The sequence below is a fragment of the Coffea eugenioides genome, chromosome 7 (assembly GCF_003713205.1).
Source record: "Coffea eugenioides isolate CCC68of chromosome 7, Ceug_1.0, whole genome shotgun sequence".
NCBI classification, from domain to species: Eukaryota; Viridiplantae; Streptophyta; class Magnoliopsida; order Gentianales; family Rubiaceae; genus Coffea; species Coffea eugenioides.
In genome coordinates, this window is record NC_040041.1 from 14,111,322 (window position 1) to 14,136,737 (window position 25,416).

The window sequence follows — 25,416 nt, forward strand, 5'->3', positions numbered from 1 at the left end:
TAAGTAGATCTCATTCAAAAGCACAAAAAAAAAAGGGGGGAAAAGACTAGTATAAAGTAATGCTCCTTAAGCCAGCTCTTTTTTTTTTCTCTTTTTTTTTTTAAATAAGTGGAAGCTCTCGAGTCTTGAATCCAAAACTTCCTACTTACTTACGGTCCATCCCACCTTATTATCCAATCCAACCCTCTCCTGATTCCTTGGGGCTTGATATATGGATAATCCTATATTGTCTTTTCAGACTATAGCTTGTGTCCGTATAGCCACCGAACTTGTAAAGTTTTCTTATGTAGCCATTGAGTGTCCATCCATTATGCTTCATCTAACTCTTCTGAGCCCATGAATTATGCTCTTTTTAAACACTGTTAATAGCCCAGTTCGATGGCGTTAGTTTTCCCCCCCTTTTTCTTCTATAATCAACAAAGTTTTCAAAACTTAACTTCTCTAATTCTTGTCATTCTTCAAACATGTTATATCAGAATTCTATTAAGCAAAGAATCACTTGGTAGATTAGCACTTGCATTTGAATTAGCCACCACAATCAATTCCAAGCAGCGTCAACGAAACAAAGAAGATTTTAATTCATGGCCATATTTTAAAAGAAAATGAAACATTTTCGAATTCATAGTAGGATCCAAACTTCCAATTCCACATAAACATGTGATTGAGTAAATAAAGTGTTACAAGAATATAGATGGCAGGGGAAGTGTAGGCTATTTACTAAAAGCAGTTTAACAAAAATATATAGGTGGATCGACTAAATAAAGTGGATTACGTGCTTAAAATTTGGTCCCATAACCAACTATTAGTTTCTCTACTAGGCATAGGGTGAAGTTGTTTGATCTTAATTACATGTTTCTAATTTTGATTTCTTCATTTTAAATTTACATTACAACCACAATTCAAAGAACTCGTAGAATGTGCTTTTCCGATGGAAAATCTGTACATTTTCTGTAAACACATTTTTCAATCGCTTTTTTACCTCACATTCATTAAATTGTTACGGTATATATATATATATATTACAAAAACTCCTAAAAGTAGCAATCCGAACAAGGTCGTATTTTTCTCTAATATCCAAATTGGAAATAAAATGTGTATGTGCTTTCATTAAGCTCATCCAGCCACACAAAAAGTCAATCCTGCAAGTTGCCTCTCATTTCTAATTGCAACATGTTATTTTGTTATAGGACTTCTTGTAGTTTTTTATTTCAAAAACACCTTCCAAAAATAGCCAATTAATATGGAGCCGTCATAAACAAGAGAAGCTTCAACAAGGCATAGTAAAAGTGAATTTTGTAAGTAAAATACCTTGCGTTTGCGCTTTCTTTCTTCCTTTTCTATTTGTCATTGGAAACTTTTATATAAGTTCTATTTGGTCGAGTTTGAACTCAAACTTACTTGAATATAATAACTCGAGCTCGAGATTAATTATTAAAACCTCGACGAGTTTGAGTTCAAGCTGAAGTTCAAGTATTTTTACTCAAAATAGAACTCAAATAGTACATAATTCAGGCTTGACTTGATGCGATAACAACCTTACTTTTGTGGAATTTTAGCCATGGGGCCTGTACTACTTGAATGGACAACAGGAGGAGGAAAGTTCACGGGCGAAATAGGCCAAGTAAAGACGAAAGCATTCTACAAATCAAAAGCCAACAAATCAAACCCTCTCCATATTCAATGACTATGACAAGAAACACAAAAAGAAATGAGTAGATCACTTTGTTTATGGCTGTGGTTAAATCCTTACAAAACAAGCCAGAACAAGAAGATCTGCTCTTTAATTCTGATCCACAAATTAGATTCATCTCTTCAAGTCGTCATCATCTTTATCCAACAAATTAGCAGACATGGTCTTTGAAATTTTGAGGGCTATTACCTACTTTATTTGTTTTTGTAAACCTATTATCTACTCATGGTGCTAGAATTTTCATTTTGTTTAATCGTTTGTCAATATCAATATTATCAGTGTCTTAGTCTAAGTACACTTACAATATCAAATACAATGTCAAGTTCTTCTTTCAAAATGGCCTATAATATTAACTCTATATGTTTCATATTAACCACTTTTTCCCGTTATACAATATATATATATATATATATATATATATATATATTGTCAAAATTTTCCGTTAGAACATCTTATAATTCTTTTTTTTGACGAAATATTAGCTTAATATATCTTAAATTTTCTATGATAACCTCATTTGACCAATGTAAAATCTATCTTATTCTACCAACCAAGGGCATGTGTGCAACATTTTACCCTGCACAAGGTTTCTAAATGATGGTGCCTTGTCAAAGGGTGTCAAAATAATGAGACCAAAGGCTTTTAAAGTCCATTAAATCCAATTTTAGAATATCTTCTGTTTTTTCCCAATTGTTTTATTATGATTCACACTTAGGATTCAATAATGTAACTTAATAGTTTATGTTTTGATACGAAAAATTGTCTTGCAAAATCTACATGATAATTAGCTAACCTTTGTGTAGGTGGTATCTGATACGTTGCTTGAGCTCACTCCATGTTCTTAACCAAATAGGTAAATATATGAAAAACATAGAACTCATTCCGGTAATGAAAGTTCCCATTGCAAATTATTGTTTCTAACTTTATTGTAACTTTTGATTTTCTTATTTTGCACTTCTAGTTCTCAGCCACAAGATATTATTGTATTTGTATCTAGGTGGACCACTAGGACATAACTATATTTGTCTAGTTCTTCATAGTCCAAATCTGGCTATATAGTATGTAGTCATCTCGTCTCACCAGATAAAGAAAAAAGGTTAAAGAAAAATATCAATTAACAAAGAGATAAAACTGATTTTTTTGATAGCTTTTGTTGTTCCATTTTTTTTTCCAAGCCATTTTTCCTCAAAAATTTTTACGTTTTGTGTAAATACATTTTTTAATCACATTTTTATCTTACATATATCAAATCGATATAATACATTTTAATAAAAAAATTTCAGAAAATAGCAATTCAAACTCGTAGCAATATGTACAAGAGATGGTCCAGTTTCTTCCAATGTTTTTGGCATTAGATTTTTTAGGTCACAAAGCTACAAATCTCATAGAGCTATCATATCATATATGAATGAAGGGTATTTGTCATTGGTGATATATTTTCAGCGGTGATGTCTGTCGCCATTCAACATCCTCAATGTGTGTGCAAAGTATATCACACTTCCCCATTTTTGAGACAACATTGGAACATTTCAGAGAACAAACATCAATGCATAGTATTAACTTTTTGATGTGATACATACATGGTCCCTTTGAAATGAAAATCATTTGGGAAAGTTTTTTATGTTATTTAGTAGGAATAATTCCAGAAACCTCCCCTGAGATTTTTAATAATTTTACGTGGCTCCTTTAAGATTTCAAAAATTATACCTACCTTCCTTGCCCATTTAAAATGACAATACTAACATTAATATTTTAATAAAACTCCCTTGTTGCTACATATATACAAAGGATGGATTTTATAATTTTTCCCTTTTTCCTTCTTATTCATTTCTCTTGTATTTCATTAGAAGTATAGAAAAACTATCAATGTTGTCCATAATATCTATCGAGATCAAATGTTAAACTAGTTAATTTTTTTTAATAACTTTTAATATCATCCAATTTTTTTGTAGATCTTTTTTTTTTCTGTATCAAAATCAAGAATAAATCAACAATAATTAAAAAGTAGATGGCCCAAAATGACTACCAAACTATGGTACTTCCATCACTAAACTAGTCCATAAACTTTTATTAAAAAAAATATTCCATAAACTTTAAAAAAATAAGATAACACTTTCTTCTCTATTTTTAAAAAAAATTATATCCCCAGTAAAGCACTATAAAAAATAACTTATTATAGCCAAAGATTTATTGTTATAATTGATTATCAAATAACAAATATTGGCATGAAATACTTGAGACTCTTTTTTTTTTATATAATTGTGCCAAATTACTTTACAATTGTTAAGAAGAACAAATTAAACTTGATAAGATAAGGACATTTTAGGATATTCATTAAAACTTTGACCCTATTTTAAGGTTTGGTTACCAGAGTGTCAAATCAAGGGAAGTAGGTGTAATTTTTGAAACCTCAATAGAACCAAATGAAATTATCAGAAACCTTAGGGTAGGCTTCTGAAATTATCCCTATTTAGTATAACAATTCTTGAATGTGATTATATCGAAATAAAAATGTGATAAAAAAAGTGTTTAAAAAAGATTAAAAAAATAATTTTATAAACAATGATATTTGAACAGTGATGTGTGCTGCTGTATAAGGGTGGGAAGTAGAATAAATTTTAATAATAAATTCCATTAGTTTGATGGAAGAGCCGATTCTCCAATAATTACTTTTAGAATTACATGTAAATATGCCATTATAACCTTGGAATTTATATGAATATATGCTGGAAAATGATAACTAAAGATGCCTAAATATTCTTTCCTTGGTAAATTTTTTTTCTTTCTGAAATATAATTCAATTGTTCAAGCGGTTTCAAGTTACACTGATTACTTGAGAACAAATGCAGTGTAGCTTATTCCAGATGTTTAGCCGGTACTAGAATGGTAACACGTGAACTATGCTATTTTCCATGACACAAGAATACATGCAAGAAGATGTGCACGTGAACTACCAAACAAAATCAAGCCTGGAAACGAATTTATAGATGAAAAATTAAGGAAATTCTTTTGGTAAATGAAGTATCACACAAGAACTCAAGATATTCCCCCAAGATTTTTTTTTTTTTTGCAGTCAGTATGAGAACTTCATTAGTTTTTACTCAAAATTGAAGCAATGTATTGAGTTAACTTTCTTTAAACAAGAGAAATCTAGTTGGATACAAGAGATATCAGTACATTGGACAACTGAATAAGGAGGTTATCTAATATTAAAAAGCCAGTAATATTAACAAAAATTTGTCTTTTAATTCTTCGTACCAGTGATAAGAGATTATTACTCTTTCATACACTGTCAGTATAAAAATATATAGAATATGAAGATACTAATAGCCGTGAGATTTGAACGTAACACCTTGTGATAATAGAATGAGTTGAGCATATAGTAACTTGGACCAATCTTTGCTCTCAACTCAAAACTATAAATTGGTAAAAAGATATCAAGAGGTAAATAAACTCTTGACCCCTTAATAATCATGTCAATGTATTATCAATTCTGAAAATCTAATTAGTATTGATTCTCCAAGTAAAACAAACAATGTAGGAAGTAATCAACCCAAGAAAACCACCTGCCAACCAGAGAGTGCATATGATCACTTCTTAGCAAGTCACAAGTGTGTCTTGTATATATTAAATTGTAACCAAAACTGTAACCATGGAAATACTAATGACCAAAAATGAGCTAGCACAGAGAACAGAAGCGGCCAAAGAGTGATAAAAGGAGCTCACCAACTTGTTCTTTAATTTGGTTAAAAAACAAAGAGGGCAGAAAAACTGAAAGCAAGGGGGAGATGATGTCTTCAGTGAAGAAACAAGGTTGTGAGATTCAAGCACTAGGTATCAACTACACAATCACCAAGCCTAAAGTAGAGAACCCTTTTAAAATCTTCAGCAGAGAGGCAAAGCAGAGGCATCAAACTGCTGCTGAAGAGTTAGATGAGCTGCCAAAGGTCGGAAATCCCCCTGAAGTTCGCCATGTTTTGAAGGACATAAATTGTGAAGCAAAACCATGGGAAATTCTAGCCATTGTTGGTCCTAGTGGTGCTGGAAAATCCTCACTGTTGGAGATTCTTGCAGGGAAACTTACACCACAAGATGCATCCATTTTTGTGAACCAAAAGCCATTTGATAAGTCCAGGTTCAAGAAAATCTCTGGCTATGTGACACAGAAGGATACATTGTTCCCTCTCCTCACTGTCCAAGAAACGTTGATGTTCACCGCAAAACTTCGGTTAAGGCTTCCTGAAGCAGAGCTGAAATCCAGGGTGAAGTCACTGATGGAAGAGTTGGGGTTAAGTCATGTTGCTGATGCTCGAGTTGGAGATGATAGAGATAGAGGGATATCTGGAGGAGAAAAGCGGAGAGTTTCAATTGGAGTTGAAGTTATTCATGACCCTAGTGTTTTACTTCTTGATGAACCAACTTCAGGGCTTGATAGCACTTCAGCTCTGCAGATCATTGATATGCTTAAGAAAATGGCAGAAACTCGAGGAAGAACCATAATTCTTAGTATTCATCAGCCAGGTTTTAGAATTGTGAAGTCGTTCAATTCCATTCTTCTTTTGGCAAATGGCACGGTCCTGCACCATGGCACCGTTGATAAGCTGTCTCTGCGTCTGAGGGTAATGGGACTAGAGCTTCCTCTTCATGTTAACGTTGTCGAATTTGCCATTGACTCCATTGAAGTTATTCAGGAGCATCAGGCATTGCAGCAAGAAATGCTGTCTCGTCAAATTTCTCAGAAAAAGAAAGGAGGAGATGAAGGGCAGAGTAGAAGTGGTAAGTTCACCTTACAACAATTATTTCAACAGTCAAAGGTGATTGATGGGGAAAATTTGGATTCTGGGATGGATTTTGCTAATCATTTTGCAAATTCTAGATTGAAGGAGACCCTAATTCTTAGCCACAGATTTTGGAAAAACATTTGTAGGACTAAGGAGCTTTTCACTTGTCGTAGCCTACAGATGTTGATCTCTGGCCTAATATTAGGCTCAATCTTTTATGATCTCAAGTACAATTTAATTGGTGCTGAGGAAAGAGTTGGTCTCTTTGCATTCGTCTTAACATTTCTCCTGTCAAGCACAACGGAAGCTCTGCCTATATTCTTGCAAGAAAGGGAGATTCTGATGAAGGAAACCTCTTGTGGAAGCTACAGAGTTTCTTCATATGCTATAGCAAATGCTCTAGTTTACTTGCCATTTTTGCTGATTTTAGCACTGCTTTTCAGCATTCCTCTATATTGGCTGGTCGGATTACATCGGAGTTTCCTGGCTTTCATGCAATTTTTACTGTTGATTTTGCTGATTCTGTATACAGCAAATTCAGTGGTGGTTTGTTTCAGTGCCTTGGTGCCAAATTTCATTGTGGGAAATTCAGTGATTTCTGGGGTGATGGGATCATTTTTCCTTTTCTCAGGATACTTCATATCCAAGCATGAGATACCAAATTATTGGATTTTCATGCATTATATATCCTTGTTTAAGTATCCATTTGAAGGGTTCTTGATCAATGAGTTCTCTGGCTCTGGATGCTTGGATGTCATGTTTGGAGCTTGTGTAGTGAGTGGTGATGATGTGCTCAAGGAAGTAGGTTATGGTGAGGAAAGCAGGTGGAGGAATATTACCATAATGATCTGCTTTATCATAATTTACAGGTTCATTTCCTATGTCATTCTTAGGTGCAGATGCTCCCAGAGAGGACTCAAAGGGATTCTCATTTGAAGAGAATTCAGGTTTTCCCTCATTCTCTCTTTAACTACACTCTCTGTGTGTTTGTGTTTACTTTTTGAGGACTTAGGACCTCGTATGGCTAGTATATTTATTGATCAAAATTTGACCAATCATGCACATAGTTTGAATAGTTTTACATTGGCTATTTTATTTCTTGAAGGTGCAGAAGTTCTATATGTGGTTGATGTCTTTGATGCATAATTTTATATGCATGGCCAAATCTTGAACCACCAACCCACAGATATAAGAATTCCACTGCCTTATCATTGTTTATCGTCCTCTGGTTTTGTTGTTTTCTGGATTTAATTTTGTCACAGTTATTACAAATTTGTTCAAATTCTTTGATTAGGTTAAAGAACACTTTTTGGCCAATTGAAAAGATATTTTCACATGCTAGAAGTTTCCTTGTGCATGAGATGCAGCAGTACTTGATCATGTTTTATATTCAAGCATCCCATGTGAAGATCACAGGAACTCATGACAGAGAAATGGTTGTACACATTATTTGGCTGGCATGGACTGATATCATTTAGTGAAATTGATCTCCCAAGGCTCATATAATTAGCTTGTAACTTGCAAGATGTAGAACAATGACTAATTGGCTTTTGAAGATGGAATGATTTTGGTTCTCATTCTACCAAAATGTTAGAATATGCTCTGGTGCTTCCAAATTCCAACACCATTTCTACTTCATTTGTTGCTCATACATGAATATGCATGTTAGACTTGTTTTAAATCTACAAATTTTGATTTTTAATTTTATTTCTCATCTATTTTTCCTTGAGAAACACAATTCAGATTAACAGACTATCTGACTTAAAATGTGTACAAAACAACTACCTGTACATGCATGTGACTGTTTGCTTGATACTGTCAAAAATTGCAGATAATTAGAGTTGCAGCAGTCACTATAACAAAATTCTGGATTGGACAAGGCCAAGCAACTACTTTGGTAACATTTTACTATGTTCCTCTGCTAAAGGTGGCCTTAACCCTTATCTTGCTTTCCCAAGATTCCCACTCGTGACAGCAGCAAATATCATACAAACATCAGAAGCTCAGCCACAAATGGGTGACTTGGGGGGTGAATACTGCCTGCTGCAAGGATGCCAGATGGACCAAATCATCTGCAATAAACAGTTTGATATATTTTGTAAATGAAATGCAAAAGCTGCATGGCTCTCATCAATCACAATGCAGGATCAAGAAAAGAGAATCATGGGCATTATTGTAATTGAAAGCTTGTTACATTAATTTGTTTTTATCTATTGTAGTATTCTGGATTTCATGAAGATATTTTATATATATTGTTACTGCTTTATAATTCAAAAAAAAAAAAAGAGCTTGATGTGATAAGAACTTGCATCTCTTTTTCTTTTTTTTTTCAACAATCAAAAGTACTAGAAGTCACACAACAAAGTTAGATTAACACCCAGAGGTAATCGAAATCCTGGTGCAAAACACAATCTAAGGTGGAGCTCACAAACCAACACCATCCAGCCAATTGGTAACACCATCCATCCTGGTGCATCTCTTTTTCTTTCTTGTTAATTTTTGTGCTGTTAAAGACCTGTGGTGTAGTGGTCTCAAATTTAAGAGCGCATAAATTATTCAATTTTTGAGTGCTGACAAACTTCCATCACGGACTCTTGGTACAGGCATGTCACCATTTGTTTGTCATCTTCTGCATTCCGTACAAATTATTTGTACAATATCTTATACCTTATACAAATGAGAATTAACTTAATAAGCCGTTATTTCATAGTATTTTGTTGTAGTAGGGATTTTTTTTTTTTTTTTTTTTTTTCACTCAGCAAATGCCTAAAGAAAGCATGATGAAAAATGGAGCATTACAGTGTAACTGATCACTATTCCTTGCTCAGCATTGCTTATGCCACCAAATGGACAATTAACGGAAATAAGCTACGGGCGATTGTGTAGTGTGGTGTTCTATTTTTACATTATTTGCCGTATACTTATATTTTATTATTTTAAAGAGTAAAGCTTATATACACTTGCAGTGTATACAATATCGCGGTTAGATGCACCTACACATATGCAAAGTTTAGAGTATGTGTTATTTATCCAATGATGAAAGTGTATACAAATATACATCAAATTTTGTAAGAAATACAACGAGACAATTGTTTTTTTTTTTTTTTTGTGTAAGTAGAATAACTCAAATTCAGAACCTCTCACGTACACTCCGAACAATAAGAAGGCACAATTGTATCAAAACACAACCATATCTGTCCCAAGTTGACAACTGACCGTCTCATCTTTAGTGCAACCAGAAAACGACACATGCATGGCTTCACATTTTAAATACAGAAGAGGGAGCTCAGATCATGTACATAGAGTCAAATATACATGGCCAAACATGCAGATTATTACCAATATGAATACTAACTAATACATATTTTAGCAATTCATCAAGTAAGAATATGACAGGTATTGAATTACGAGCTCAATACTTTTGTCAACCAGATGGGACTGAAGCAAAGGTGAGCCACAAGATGGTCAAACAAAAAAGAAGAAGAAAACAATAATGTGGTAGGGGGCCTACGTGAAGAAATATGAAGCTCGAGTTGAATTGGAAGTATAAGAGTCTAAGGGACAGGTGGTTTGGTACAAGAAAACATTGAGAATGGATAATAATAGAGGTGATTTACTAGATTAAATATGTGGTGGGAAATAATCCATAAAGATTTACACTTTACTCTCTTAAATAGCAAGGATTGACTTTCATGGTCTCATCAGCTAGTTTATGTTTAAGATGGTGAAAGTTTGTTCATACTTTATTTGGATGCAATGATATGCAGATCTGAAAGTTATAAATTTGAAAAAGTTACATGTTATTATGCACAATTTACCACCTTCATTGCCTTTTACCTTGAAATTTGACATAATATAAATATATCTATAAGAACTTGTTTTTGGTTCCATAAAAAAGGAACTGAGATATGAAATTCCCTCAGGTAATATATGGTTCTCTATGATTATTGAAATGAGTTAGAATAAAAATCGATATTCTGCATAGCTTGATCCTAAAATTTGTAAATTCTATCAAAGTATTGTATTTCCTTCTGGTTCCAATTCCACTATAAAGCCAAACATAGCAATTTAGCCTCCATCCTTTAAGACATTTGGGGTTGATAACCCCTATGGACCTAGGTTTTCCAAATATTGAGATAATATTTCCGGGTTTAGGATCGAATCATAATTGCCATTATCTAAGAAATCTCCGCAGGCAAGCCTTGACACAATCAAGTATCCTAGGAGGGCTTGACACATTGTTAGGCTTGCTGTAACAGGAAAGATCAAGTTCATTGAGGCTCCACTTGTTCTGGAGGAAGGTTAGTGGTGATTCTGCAGTCATATCTCCCATTGTAAGAAGCCAAAATTCCAACTCCTTCCTCCCTCCCAAACCCAAACCCCCCCCCCCCCCCCAACCCAAAAAAAAAAAAAAAAATTGGGTATCAGATTCAGCGGCATTAACTAGTTTACTTTATCTTGTGCATGTAGAAGACTTTCTGGATGTGTAGCTACACCTATACAATAATACAAAATTATTGGCTTGGACTATTAGGCCTCAATCTTATAAAGTTCTGGGATTGTGGATGACATTGGACTTTTTGCAGCAGAAATTGCTTGAAAGAGGAGCTAAGCATATGGGAGAGCTAGCTCTACACATTAACAAATGGTGGCTGGCAAGGGGAAGAACGATTCTCACAAAAACGAATAACCATAATAAGACTTCTACTGTTGCAATGAAAAGAATGTAGGTTGAACAACCAAAATGCATCATATCTGAGGAATATGATTTCAATTCTGTCTACTCGCTGTGTTTAAAATTCAAATAGATATATGTTACCACTCTGGAAATCTCACAAGTATATGTACCTTAGCAGAATTAGCACATCAACCAGATGAAATAACCAAGAAGAGGCACCAGTTGTCAATATGTGTCTGTTTCTCCATTCAATCAAATCCACATTAGAAGAATGATGCTGATGTCTACAGCACCAAAAATCTGATTGTGCATCCCCACCTAAGATTCAAAGAAACTATAAATGTGTATAAGAACGCTTAAAGCATATGTAAGAAACAAAACTGAGTTCTGGTCATGCAGAGAAGGTAAATAACTAAAACAGTGGATATATTGTGAATATGCATCCAATTGAAACACTAAGCTCTCCCTTCCGACTTAGGTATCAGACTATTAATTCTAATCCTTTGGAACGATGATATTATCCAACAAAAGAGAATCCAGACCTCTACTATCCAGAAGCATAAATTGGGTAAACTGTTTATTGCCCATTTTGTTGACATGTCATGCTAAAGTTAATGTCTGTGCTAAAAACATGCTTATATGTCAAAAAGATGCCAGGTAAAAATAGAAACTGATGCAGCAAGTGAAAAACCTAATGCTGCAGAGCACAGTGTTTACAGCAACACTCCTTTGGTGTCCTCTAACCATCCATGTAAGTGCTTATGCTTAGGTGACTACATGCAGTAAATGTGGTACCTAAACTACTTCTAGAAGCAATACAACCATGGGCCTTCATCTACTTCCACATATGTTATGAGCATGGCACGGGAAAGCTACATATGCATGGCAAAAAGCATGAAGTTGTACCACAACAAAGGTAAATTACATTCTAGATGGGTACTGTGATTCACCAGCAACTTGAACAGGAAAGCATCTCACTAAGTGATTTGCTACTTGTTGAAGATATGTAATCTGATATTATGGAAAGATTTGATATTGTAAATATTATGAAAGATTAGATTTGATTGATTATAGTATCATATGATTATAGTATCATGTGATTATAGTATCATATATTAATTAGGTAATAGTATGATTATAGTATCATATGATTATAGTATCCACTTGTGTATATATATTTGTATATTGTGTAGTCCAAGAATGAGATGAAGAAGAGTTTTTTTCTCTCCTTTTTTTCTTAGTTTACATGGTGTCAGAGCTTCAGGCTCTGTTATTAGTATGTCTTTTGAGTGACCCTATTGAGTCACTTTTAGGTCGTGACCCTATTGAGTCACTTTTGGATTTTTCTTGTGTCAATCTCTGTTATCAGTTTGTCTTTTGACGTGACCCTATTGAGTCACTTTTAGGTCGTGACCCTATTGAGTCACTTTTGAGAAGAAGGTGGGACAAGATTACCATGTTCGTAATTTTTAACCCGTTGGGATCTGTTGAACCTTTTGTGGGATTTGACCCGTTGGGACCTGTTGAGCCTTTGCATCTTGGTTCGTTGGTGGCTCGTTGTGGTTCGTTGGGACTTTTGTGGTTCGTTGAGATCCGTTGGGACTTTTACGGAGAAGGTGGAGCTTGTTTGATATTTGTCTACTATTTACCGATGTTGGATACACGCCAAGGTGGAGATTTGTTGAGTATGTCATTGTATCCCACATCAAAACTTTTATAAAGAAATATCTCATTTTGGTGGTTATAAATATAGTGGAGTTAAGTGAGTTTAATTGTGCTAAGGGCACCACCCCAAGTGCCATGTGCACCAGTCCAAGAGAGTTTTGAGGAGCCCACGCCCCAATCTGAAAGGAGTTTTGGTTTGGCATTAAACCTCATGGGCCTTTGGGCCATTAAGCATCTAGTGCTATACCCACCCGTTGATGGGGAAGAGAAGACGGTTTGGCTAAGGGAAGATACAAAATTATTTTTGCACCAGTCATGTGAGAACTGGAGAACAGTTAGTTGATATCTTCACTAAGCCTCTAAATGGTCCGAGAATTTATTACATTTGTGGCAAGATGGGCATGATTAATATCTATGCTCCATCTTGAGGGGGAGTGTTGAAGATATGTAATCTGATATTATGGAAAGATTTGATATTGTAAATATTAGGAAAGATTAGATTTGATTGATTATAGTATCATATGATTATAGTATCATGTGATTATAGTATCATATATTAATTAGGTAATAGTATGATTATAGTATCATATGATTATAGTATCCACTTGTGTATATATATTTGTATATTGTGTAGTCCAAGAATGAGATGAAGAAGAGTATTTTTCTCTCCCTTTTTTTTTAGTTTACACTACTTAACAAGAAATATTTTAAAGGTGCCACAGAATTTTAATATCAGAACCAACTTGTGTATTTTTAGACATACTTTGGCTTAAAGATAACTGTAGAGACATGGCTGGAACTATAACTCCACGTAAAATTAATGCCTGATTGAACACATTAAATATTCTGACATCAATGACCTAAATGAGGAAGCTGGCCTGTGGAAGTGAAAATGAAGTGATACATAACAACAAAGATACACACATATAGAGGTTAAGTAGCCATCCTTAAGAGCTGAAAAAGTGAAGAATTGCTTACTATTTAATCAGCATAGTAACCAAAATAATAAATAATACCTGAGCAAGCAAGAATTTGAGGAGATCGAAAAAACAATGTCATGAAGGCCAGTCTTCCAGGATATTTCTCATCATATAAAGCTTGAATATTCATCTCAATGATAAGAAAACATATTGTCAATATCCCAACTGGATGTAAAAGCTTTCTCTGCTAACTCCTACTGAATACAAGGTCTTATTCTAGGTGAGCATACTACATGCAAATTTCACATAACTTCTCAACCATCAGGCCCTTGAGGAAGTCAATTGTGCATCTTGATCAAAGAGTAGAAATCAAGGTAATATTCAGAATAAGAGCTTTTTCAGGCCTCCTAACAAGTTTTATCATATTCTTTCTTGATAATCGGTCTTCAAGGCAAAGAGTTAAAATTCATAGAAAGGGACCTGGGCTTCCAATACTTAATCAACAAGCAAAAAAAATGAATGATTTGAATGTGAAATTCCAAAAACATTAAGAACTTGCAATTTGTTTCCTGAATATTAAACAAAGCATATTATACTCCACCGTCAAATTTTACGGGATCTTTCTACAACTGAGTTGTACCAAGTAACGAGCAAAAAAAAAAATTTTTTTGGTGGTTCATGCATAATCAAAACCTAATATATTGAATTCATAAGAAGACAAGATGCAGTATTTCCAAAAGAACAAGACCGAAAGTACAATTTCTTTTTGAAGTCAAACTTTAGCTTTAAAAGTACAGAACAATCTTTCTAGAGAGTGAGAAAGTACACGATGGGGAAGCAAATAAGAGCATAGAAGCTAAATAATAAGAGATTAGCTGGTAAATGCTGTGAAGCACTGAGTCTTTTAGTTACCTATCAAAGGTTTCATGGAATTGTCTTGAAGTTAGAGAACCAAATCCTCCAACATCAAAGAGTATCTTGCAGTACAATCTGTCTGAAATGAGTGAGGAAACAGCATGTCACTCTACAGCTCGTCTTGTTGCAAAAACGAAGTTGTGGAAGCAGCTGGTTCGCTTGCTTACTGGACAAGAATAATACTCCTAATTCTTTAGATGTGTAAAGGACCATGACAACCTGAATTCTAATTATGTCCTAGATATTCTTAGCAGCAACTGTAACAGATGACCTTTACACACTGTTATTATTGATAAAGCCAAAGAAGAGTGGGTGAAGGGCAGATGACACCAATCATATTCTTGGTTTAAACACTTGCTCATACAATCTCACTGTAGTCATTCTGGTATAAGGTCTCGTTTGCCTGCTGGTTCTCCTCTCCCCTCCCCCAACCTCCCCCCTTCCCCAATCCCAAGGCAATAACTGCTTGTGGATTAACCAAAGAATAGTATGAAATCTCGTATCACCAGAAAATTCACTAAGAAGAATTTATATGCAAAGTGGAAAAACTAGTAGGTCACATATATGTCTCCTAACAGTGATAGCAGGTATATTTAAACGATAAACCATTAAAAGAATGCACTAACTGTAGGTATATTGTATATTTTTCATCAAGAGGAAGGCTGCTTGGAACACTTTATGTCCTTATTATATTTGTTTGATCATGAATAAGAAGAAGGAAGCTGGCTGCTTGCAACACCTTCTGCCCTCATATATTTGTTGCATCATCTCATCTGAAAAAGGAAGTCATAAGGGGCAATACCCAAGATTAGGGCACAAGTAATAGCTTCTTCATAGTGCAGCCGAAGCAAGCAAAGGGGAGCTCAATTCATCTACGGAGGTGTACTCTGGTCTGTACTCCTCATCAGCATAAAAAGCACCTACATCAGGTACATATCCAGCTAGCCTCATCAATTTAGTTAGTGTCTTCAGTAGCAAATATATTTCCCTCTTCTGAGGATGCCTCTTATCTTTTACCAAAAATACATGCATATTGCTCTCTATCTCAATCCAGCTACAACCAGGCTGCTTAACAACACCTTGCTGTCTCATAAGTTTTCGGATTCTTTTAACATCTGTCCACAGCCCAAGTTGAGCATACATGTTTGAAAGAAGAACATAGGGGCCAGAATTATTAGGATCAAGCTCAAGAAGCTTCTCAGCAACAAACCTACCTAAATCAATGTCTCCATGAACTTTACAAGCAGCAAGCAAAGAACCCCATACCACAACATCAGGAGGCATAGGCATTGACTCAATCAAACTTTTTGCTTCATTAAGAAGTCCAGCTCGACCAAGTAAATCAACCATACAAGTATAGTGGTCCTTCAAGGGATCTATACCATACTCCTCCATAGAATAAAAATATAGGCGCCCCTCTTCAATCAGTCCTGCATGGCTACAAGCACAAAGGACTCCAATCATCGTTACATGATCTGGCTTCTCTCCAGCTCTCAACATTTGCCTGAAAAAATCAAGGGCTTCAATTCCATGCCCATTTTGAGCATACCCTACTATGGTGGCATTCCATGAAACATAATCTCTCTCAACCATACTTCGGAAAACTGAACTACCATCTAAAACTGACCCACATTTCATATACATATCAATGAGAGAATTCCCAACAAAAACATCAGGTTCGGGGCCATACTGAAACCGAAATCCATGCTTAAGAACATGGGCATGAGCTTGCTTCCCCAGCTTTAAATCAGCTAGGTTTGCACAAGCATTTAGAAGATTCCCAAAGGTGTAATGTGTCGGCCAAACAGATTCCCGTTTTAATTGAAGAAAGAGTCCTAATGCCTCTTCATTCTCCCCATTTTGTGTATAGCCTGCAATAAGTGCGTTCCAAGATACTACATTCCTTTCAGTCATTCTACTAAAAAGTGCTCTTGCAGACTTAACACTTGCTACCCTAGCATATCCAGTAACCATAGAAGTCTCTGACACCACAGTTCTCATTTGCAGGCTATCAAATATACACCTTGCCGCAGAAATTCTGCCACATTTTGCATACATATCAACCAACGCATTGCATATAACAATATCATTTCTAAATCCATCAAACTTCATAATTTGTGCGTGAATTTCTTTACCTTCTTTAATTGCATTTGAACTTGCACAAGCACTCACCACACTAGCCAAACTCATCTCATCTGGTTTAATCCCACAGTTCATCATCTTCACAAAGACCCTTAGCGCTTCAATTGCAGGCCCATTTTGTTCATAACAAGTAATCAGACTGTTCCAAGATACCACATTTCGTTCTCCCATTCCATCAAATACCTTCTGAGCACAACCCACCCTCCCACACTTGGAGTACATATCAACAAGCGCAGACCCAATATAAACATCAGCTGAGTGCAAAGACTTAGCCACTGAAGCATGGATTTGAGTACCCATTTTCAAGTTCCTCAACCCTGCACAAGCGCTAAGCACACTACCATAAGAATAATCATTCACCACAAAATCCTCCCTATGCATTTTCACGAAATACTCAATCGAATCAATAAAAAACTCATGACGTGCAAACCCAGATACCATCAGGTTCCACGAGCACTGATCTGGCTCAGGCATTAGAGAGAAATATTTCTCAGCCTCGCAAACAAATCCAGACACCGTCAATGCACTTATCATTGAATTCCAAGTGAAGGTATTCCTGCGAGGCATTCCATCAAACATCTTCCGGGCATTGTCCAGAGAACCACACTTCCCATAAGCATCAATGAGCCTGTTGTTAATGAAAACTTCATGGCTGAACTGGGATTTGTGGATACGGGCATGTACACGGACCACATCACGAGCTGACTTTGATTTGATGCAGGAGTCCAAGAGTTTAGCAAACGGCGATGAGTTGGGCAGAGAGAGGTCTGCAATGACTTGTTTGAAGAATACATTTCTTGCCATTCCATTATCTTTGAAGCAGAGAATTGGATGGGCACATTTTTAAGATTATTTTGGCTTATTTAGATCATTGGATTTAAAGTTGGAGGATGTGCACTGAAGAAGTAGAAGGTCCTGATGCATTTGTAAAGCCGTTGGTGCTCTGTTTCTGAACGGCTTCCCGCCAGCTTAGTGTCCAACAAGATAAATCTTAAATAGTTGTAAATCGTTACATGGACTTCATTACCACCGGTGTTTTCAAATTCGGATCAGATAATAACTCCGCCAAGATTAAGGGTCAGGTTTACAAGTCATCAGTATTTTCAAAATCGGACTGAATAGTGACTCAATCAAGATTATGATTCGGGTCAATAGATTTGATTGGTGCTAGAGAACCGAACCATATGAATAGAGAATCGAACCACGTAGCATAATATTATAAATATATTAGTTAAAATTTTATAATTTTATATGCAATAATACACATAAATATATTGTTAACCTGAATAAAAATGTAAATCTTTATCTCTCAAACTTTGTTCCAAAACATTCTATAATTCAATACCCTTTAAACTTAACTCAAATTTAATGTTTAGAAGCTGTAAATACAAATTGATAAGCTTAGAACTAAATTTGTAACACCTATTTGAAGAAGTAAAGAAATTACAGCTACAATTGAAAATCTAGAAAAGCTTATAGGACCAATTATAGTTATTTAAAATATTGGGTTAAATGCAGAAAACCTCCATGAACTTTCATAACTGCTGCACAATACACTCCGAAATATGTTTTATAGGCACTTTGCACCTAAATTCCATTGAAAAGTAACGGATCTTTAGACACCGTTTACTTTATCAGTGAAATGACAATTTTATCCTCAGATAATAACTGAATAGACTAAAGCACCCTTCGTCCTAGTTTGCCATTATATCGCGTGGACAGCTGTTCAAGGCAAAAGAAAAGTCTGAACTTCTTTTCACTGTCAAAATTCTTGAGTTTGCCAAAATTTTTTGCTTTTTTCTTATAATCGAGGAAGAAGCAAAGAGGAATCACTGCAGAGGGTGACTAGAAGTGGGAAAATAACGGCTTGAAGAATCTAAAACAAGGTGGAATCTTTATAGAAACTCGGCAAATCAGGTAATAGGCAAAAGCCCTACTTTTTTCTTTCTTTAATAGACCTTTTAGCCTTTTGTGTGAATTTGGATGTCCGAACTTGTAATTTGGGTTTTTAAATGTATATTTCTATAGTTGTGATGGAATATATTGCATGTGGTCCTTATGTTGGTTTACTGTCGGGCTGATTGCAACCAAATTTTGTTATTTGTCCTTTTCATGCTATAATTGGATTGTTTGTAGGTTTCTTTACAAGATTCTATTGTGTGAACATGGGTCGGTGTCTGGTAGTGTGTTTTAAGCTTATTATTACTAATTATAGTATGTTAACTAAGTTCAATAAAGGTGCTTTTGTGGTTCCTCACACGTATTATTATTTTTTCGTCGCATAACAGTGTGGTCATCACAATTGCAAAATATGTTCTTATTCGAAGTCTATTATGGGGGCCATTTTGTATATAATCCAGGACTAACATATGTGGTTTGGAATATAAAATATTTCAATGATATTGACCCAAATTATATGTCAAGATTTGAGATTTGGGGGATGCTAAAAGGACTACAACTGCCTATAAATACTTAAGTTTGATATAAAATGCCAAATGATGAATACTAAATAGTGAAGCAGCAGTCATGAAAATGTTTGGGATGTTTAGGGATGAACTATACATTCATATCTATGTTGGAGAGCTAAATGATAATGGGGATGTAGAAAAAAATAATGAGGATGAGTAAGATGGTAATGAAACTGTAGGTAATGGCAATATGAATGCTAATTAGGGAGTTGGGAATGACAATGGTGGTTTAGGGGCTGATGGGTTAATTAAAATCTTGAACCAGAGATTGACCATGATGTGAATGAATCAGAAACAGAATCTGATGAATCATACACACCTGAAAGTGAGCAATTTTCTGAATATGACTCAAACTTTGATTATTTCTTAGATGGGGACACATTAAGTGATAGCTGTGATATTGATGATGATCCTACTGAGGTAACTAGTGGGTTGGATAACAATATTAATTTAGGACAATACCAATAATATGTTGAGTTAATTAGTTATCAGTATAGAGCTTTTGATGAGATTAGGAAAGAGGGTAAGTTCGTTGAGCATGAAAATATTGTTGATGCTAAAGTACTAGAAACTGTCATTCAATCCTCTGATGATGAAAATAGAGAACAATTTCTTGAGTTTAATGAGGAAAGAGACATGACTAATCCTAAATTTGTGGTAGGCCTCCTTTTTCACAACCACATGTGTTCAGGAAGGCAATTCGGATGTATTCCATCTTTAAAGGTTTTGAGTTGAAGTTCCAAAAAAATGATAGTAACAAAATCATTGCAATATGTAAAAGAGAATGTGGTTGGAGGATATATGCAAGTTATTATAGGAAAACTAAAACATTGCAGGTCAAGAGCATAAAGGGCACCCCTCATAGATATCATTGGTCTTATAAGAATGTTAGTGTCAATTCTAGATGGTTGGCTGAATACTTCAAAAAGGAATTGGCAGATGATCACGACTGGGGACTTAAGGGATTTCAAAAGACAATTAAAAAAAAGTTCAAATTAAGAGTTTTGAGATGGAAGGTGTATAGGACCAAGAAACATGCATTTTTTAAAATGTTGAGGGATCATAAGAAACAGTATTCCAGATTTAGAAATTATTGTGCAACTATTATGCTGAAAAATCCTAGTTCTGCAGCCTATGTAATGATAGAAATTGTTCCAACCTCTGTCAATCCTATATTTCAGGAAATGTTTGTTATGTTTGGGCACAAAATGATGAATTTATCAGTGGCTGCAGACCAGTTATAGGTTTAGATGATTGCCATCTCAAAGGAAGATTTGAGGGACATCTAATACATGCTGTTGAGAGGGATGAAAATAATCAAATGTATCCTATAGAAATGGCATGTGTGGAATCTGAATGTAAGCAAAACTAGCATTGGTTTCTAGAACTTCTGGCTACTCATATTGAATCAACAGCTGACATGAATTGGGTGTTCATTTCTGACAGACAAAAGGTAAACTTGCCATTTATTTTTTCCAACATTCATATATTAGTTTATTACTGCTATACAATTAAACCCAATCTGATTGATGGTGTTGCTGTTTTGTAGGGTCTGGTAGAGACATTTGATATGTTGTTTTCTAGGGTGGGAACATAGGTTCTGTGTTAAACATATGTATGCCAATTTCAAACTTAGGTTTAAGGACAAGGCACTTAGAGATATCATGTAGGCTGCTGCGAGGGCATATGAGACAGATGGTTGGACACAAAAGATGAGAGAACTCAAGGTTGCTCGTAGGGAAGCTTATGACTGGTTAAGTGCAATTCCAGCTAATCTTTGGTCAAGGTGTATGTTCAATCCAAAATCAAAGTACGATCTTTTGAGCAACAACATTTGTAAATCCTTCAACCAGTAAATTAAGGAGGCAAAGGAGGAGCCAATTTTATCTATGTTTGAAACGATTAGAAAGTTTATTATGTGTAGATACCAAGAAAAGAGCGAATTCATATCTAAGGTCAAGGGAAAAATTTGTCCAAGAATCCATGACAAGGTGGAGGAAATTAAAGCACGAGCAGTGGAATATGAAGCTGTTCAAACAGGTCAAGGCATATGGGAGATCACAGGCTATGCAGGGCACAAAATTATTAACCTGAATGTAAGAATTTATACTTGTAGAGAATGGGATATAACTGGTGTTCCTTGTGTACATGCATGTGTAGCAATTATAGATTCTGATCAAGAACCAGGAGACCTTGTCCATCCATACTATAGTGTAGAGTACTATTGTGGAGCTTATAAGAGTATGAGGGTTCCTATTCCAGAAGATAATCTATGGGTTCAAATAGGTGGATTGCCCATTCAACCACCAAAACTAAAGGAGAAGACCTGATAGACCAAGAAAGCTATAGAAAAAGTGCAGATGAGGTAGTGAATGGTGATGTGGTATCCAGAAAGGGTACTATAGCCCACTGTAGCAACTGTAATATGCCTGGTTGTAATAAGAAGACATGCAAGCAACCCAGACAGGTTGTGTATGATGCCTTAAATTGTGTTTAATAATTTCTTTACTAGTTTATTTACTAATTTGGTTACTTTTGTAGGATGAAGGTGCCACTCAAACAAGAAGGGGAGGAGGTACAGCCCCAAAAAAAATGTTGGTGGAAGACCGAGAACAGTTAATGTGGACACACAGAGTACTAATGTCAATGTAACTAGTAGTAATGGAAGAGGTAATGGAAGGGGAATAGGTAATGGTAGGGGAAAAGGTAATGGTAGGGAAGTGGAATCATCAGCTAGAGGTGGGGGAAGAGGGAAAAGAGGGAGAGATGCATTTTCAGGATGTCCTCCACCGCCTTCTGGATTTGGAAATTGGAATGGTATTGACATGTCCGATGATAGAAACTTCATCCCAACTGATGTGGTAATCTAATATTATCTTAGGCATTATGTATATTTCTAGACTTTGTCATTTTTAACTTGTACTAATGTCTTTCTCATTAATGGCAGGTGGCAAGGGTGGCCATGCAACCTCATAACATTTTTGAAACCCGGACAGTTCAAATGGTAAGTATTTAAGCTGTATTTTTGTACACTTTTGCTTAATTTCAGCTACATTTTAACTAACTAATGTTATGTGTAACTAGTGGACAAATGATCCCCCGACTGGAGGCTCAAAATTGAGCACTAATACTAATGCTAATGACGGTAGTATATCCACTACTCAAGTATATATTATTATTGCAGTTCATATACAATTCACAGGCAAGATAAAGTATATATACATGACCAATATCTTGTTTTTATTTGTACCAGATCCAAAGGCATTCAACAAGATTTGGTGATGTTTTGTTATCTAGTCAATCTTCCAGCACTAGAACATGTGTGCATCAAAACTCTCAGGTACCACCTAACAAAGGTTCATCTAACTATTAGGATGATAATATAGCCAGTAAAGGATATAGTCCTCTTTTATAATGGATACATACTTTTGAAGGATTTAGACAACAGATATGGTTTTTTTTGTTTGGTTGAACACTAGAATATGATATTTTGGTATTTTGTATTAGTAAGGTGAAAGATACTCTTCCTGTTAGTTTATGCAGTATGCTTTATAGTATTTCATCAATGAACTATGGATTGGTTTATGAAGTTACTACCTTTGCTCTTTCTATTGTTATGCTGCTTATTTTTTCTACAGTGCTTTCTTTTTTTCCCTAGCATGAAACCAACACTGTGGTGCTTTTTACAACAAACCATAATTTTATACTAATTTAAAAGATTCATATTACTTGGTATTCATGGCAGTAGGACCGTCAATAGGGCTGGGCCAGCACGAGCTCGACTCGTTCGGCCTGACAAAAAGCCCGATGAGCCCGACCTTTTAGTGAGCCGGTCTGAGTTTGAGCCTAAAAATTAGGTCAGAATTAAATATGAGTCGAGCTTGGGTCTTATTAGGCTCAAACCCGATATAGGTTCGGTCCTTTAATTACCTATATATATAATATTTATATTTTGATATTATGTATAATTATATATCCAAATATATTATTATTAAATACTAAATATATATAAATTACAAAATACAAAAATACATCTAAAGACTTTTTCATGAGCTATCTTGAGAGCCAATATTAGTAATGCATAACTGAATCTCTAACTTTTCTTATTGGTTGAGTAAATTTTTGTGTTGGCTTGTTTGGATAGAGTATTAATTGAAATAATTACTGTAGCACTTTTTGTGATGTGATGTATGTGAGATAAAAATGTGATTGGGAATATAAAAAGATTGATTGAAAAATGTGTTTATAATGTAAGCGAAATATTATTTGAAATAATAGTGTATCCAAACAAACCCAATAGGATTTCTTTTTGGTCTACAAACACAAATCATCAAGCATGTTTGGATTCAAATCACAAGATTATAAAAAAGTTTCAACTTTTAAAGATGTATTGGCTTATGATCGCATGTTTTATTACTATTTTTCATGCATTTTGAACTAATTAAATATAAATATTGTTGAAAATTTTTTGGTTTATATACTTTTTAAGAACTATTATTTGTTCATATTTAGTTTTAATATTATAGTCTTATAAATGTTAAATTAGTTTTATAACTTAATAGTTATAGTAATTGTATTAAGAAAATTAAAGAGTAATAAGTGAGTTTGGGCTAAATCCGATTAAAGCTCACAACCCTAATATTATGTGAGATGAGTATGAGCTTTACATTTATGAACCCGAAACTCATAACCTGAAACCCGAAAATGTTTCAAATTAAATGAATTGAGTTTGAGCTTATGAAAACCCGGCTCATTAGGCTCGATTGACAGGCCTACATGGCAGGAAATACACTTGTTCCTTTTTCTTTTCTTTCATTACTGCAATTACAATTACAATAAGCACCACTACAATTAGAGATATCAACTTCCTCCCTTTGGAGTCACTTCTTCTTCTTTTTTTAAGAGCCACTTTATACTTGGCCACGGTTTCTGCAATGACTAGATTATAGTTTTGAATTCTTCACATTTGGTCACCAGCTGGTTATTTTGAAGCATAATGGCAGCTCTTGCGGCGTTCATTCTTTCATGTGCTCTTTGTAACTGCTCATTTTGTTGCTATAAATGGTTAATCCTTGCCTGCATTTCTTCCATTTAGCCATGAAAATATTCTCCAATTTCCATTCCCTTTTTGCATGTTTCAGGTTCCACCCCATTTAAAATACCTGCATGCATTAGTATTCTATTTTTAAAAAAATCCAAAATTGGTGACTATTATTACCTTTGGTTCATTGAAATTGTATGAGATTTGGACTTATCGAATATTTAGAACATCCTAAGAATTTTCTTCTTGGATTGTGAATGGTCCATGAAGTCCGTAGAGGTGCTATTCATACACACCTGCATCTTGAGTTGAAGTTTGTTGTTTCATATGCATTGCTTGAGCTGCAACTATTTGGACTGTGTTCCATGTGTGTAGAAGAATTGTGCATCTGTGAAGAAGAGGAAATAAAAGGGGAAAAATTATGAGGAGAAGTGATAGTACGTGGAGACATTTATATTCATTTGGAAAAAAGGTAATTCTGTAAGCAAATTTCATCGAATAGAAAGTGCAACCTACACGCTTTGTTTGACCGTCAAATGTGTGAACGGTCATTTTTTTAGTGTGCAAAGTGCCTATAAACATAATTAGGGGTGTATTATGCAATAGTTATGAAAGTTCATGGGGGTTTTCTGCACTTAACCCTAAAATATTTAGGGATCAAACAAAATAATAGAAAAGTTTATTAAACATTCACTTCATTTGAGAGAGTTGCTCTCGTATTTGACCTTCCGTTTCTCTCTCTCCTTTTTTCTTTTCTGTTTCTCTCTTTTTCTTTTCTTGCATTTTTTCGTCTTCTGTATTATTCCTTTTTTGAATCTTCTTTTTCTTTTTCCCCCTCTTTTTTTAATTTTTAATCTTTGTCTTGTTTTCTTCCTTCACAAAAATAAAAAATCATATCATCTTATTATTTACATTCGTTTCCTCTAATGCTTTTCAAGTTTTTTTTATTCAAAGCTTAAATCAACATTTCCTTTCCATCCTTTGTCTCTCTTTCTTACTTTTTTCCTTTTAATTTTTGAATTTTGATGTTATATATGTAGTAAATCTATTTGGTAGATGAATTAAACTTGATTTTTATTGTATTTTCCTTCAATAGAATTGAGGAAAACAAAAATG

At 34.7% G+C, this 25,416-nt stretch overlaps 2 protein-coding genes across 2 annotated transcripts; one reads left to right on the forward strand and one right to left on the reverse strand.

Moving 5' to 3' along the window:
• The first annotated feature begins 5,396 nt into the window (after positions 1 to 5,396).
• LOC113777539 (ABC transporter G family member 5) lies at positions 5,397 to 8,720 on the forward strand. The gene is made up of 2 exons (XM_027322658.1): positions 5,397 to 7,418; positions 8,303 to 8,720. The coding sequence occupies exon 1, from the start codon at positions 5,479 to 5,481 to the stop codon at positions 7,405 to 7,407; it is 1,929 nt and encodes a 642-aa protein (XP_027178459.1). The 5' UTR covers positions 5,397 to 5,478; the 3' UTR covers positions 7,408 to 7,418; positions 8,303 to 8,720.
• A 6,477-nt stretch (positions 8,721 to 15,197) lies between these two features.
• Positions 15,198 to 17,652, reverse strand: LOC113778565 (pentatricopeptide repeat-containing protein At2g13600). The gene has a single exon (XM_027324004.1). The coding sequence runs from the start codon at positions 17,593 to 17,595 to the stop codon at positions 15,481 to 15,483; it is 2,115 nt and encodes a 704-aa protein (XP_027179805.1). The 5' UTR covers positions 17,596 to 17,652; the 3' UTR covers positions 15,198 to 15,480.
• Between the last annotated feature and the right edge of the window lie 7,764 nt (positions 17,653 to 25,416).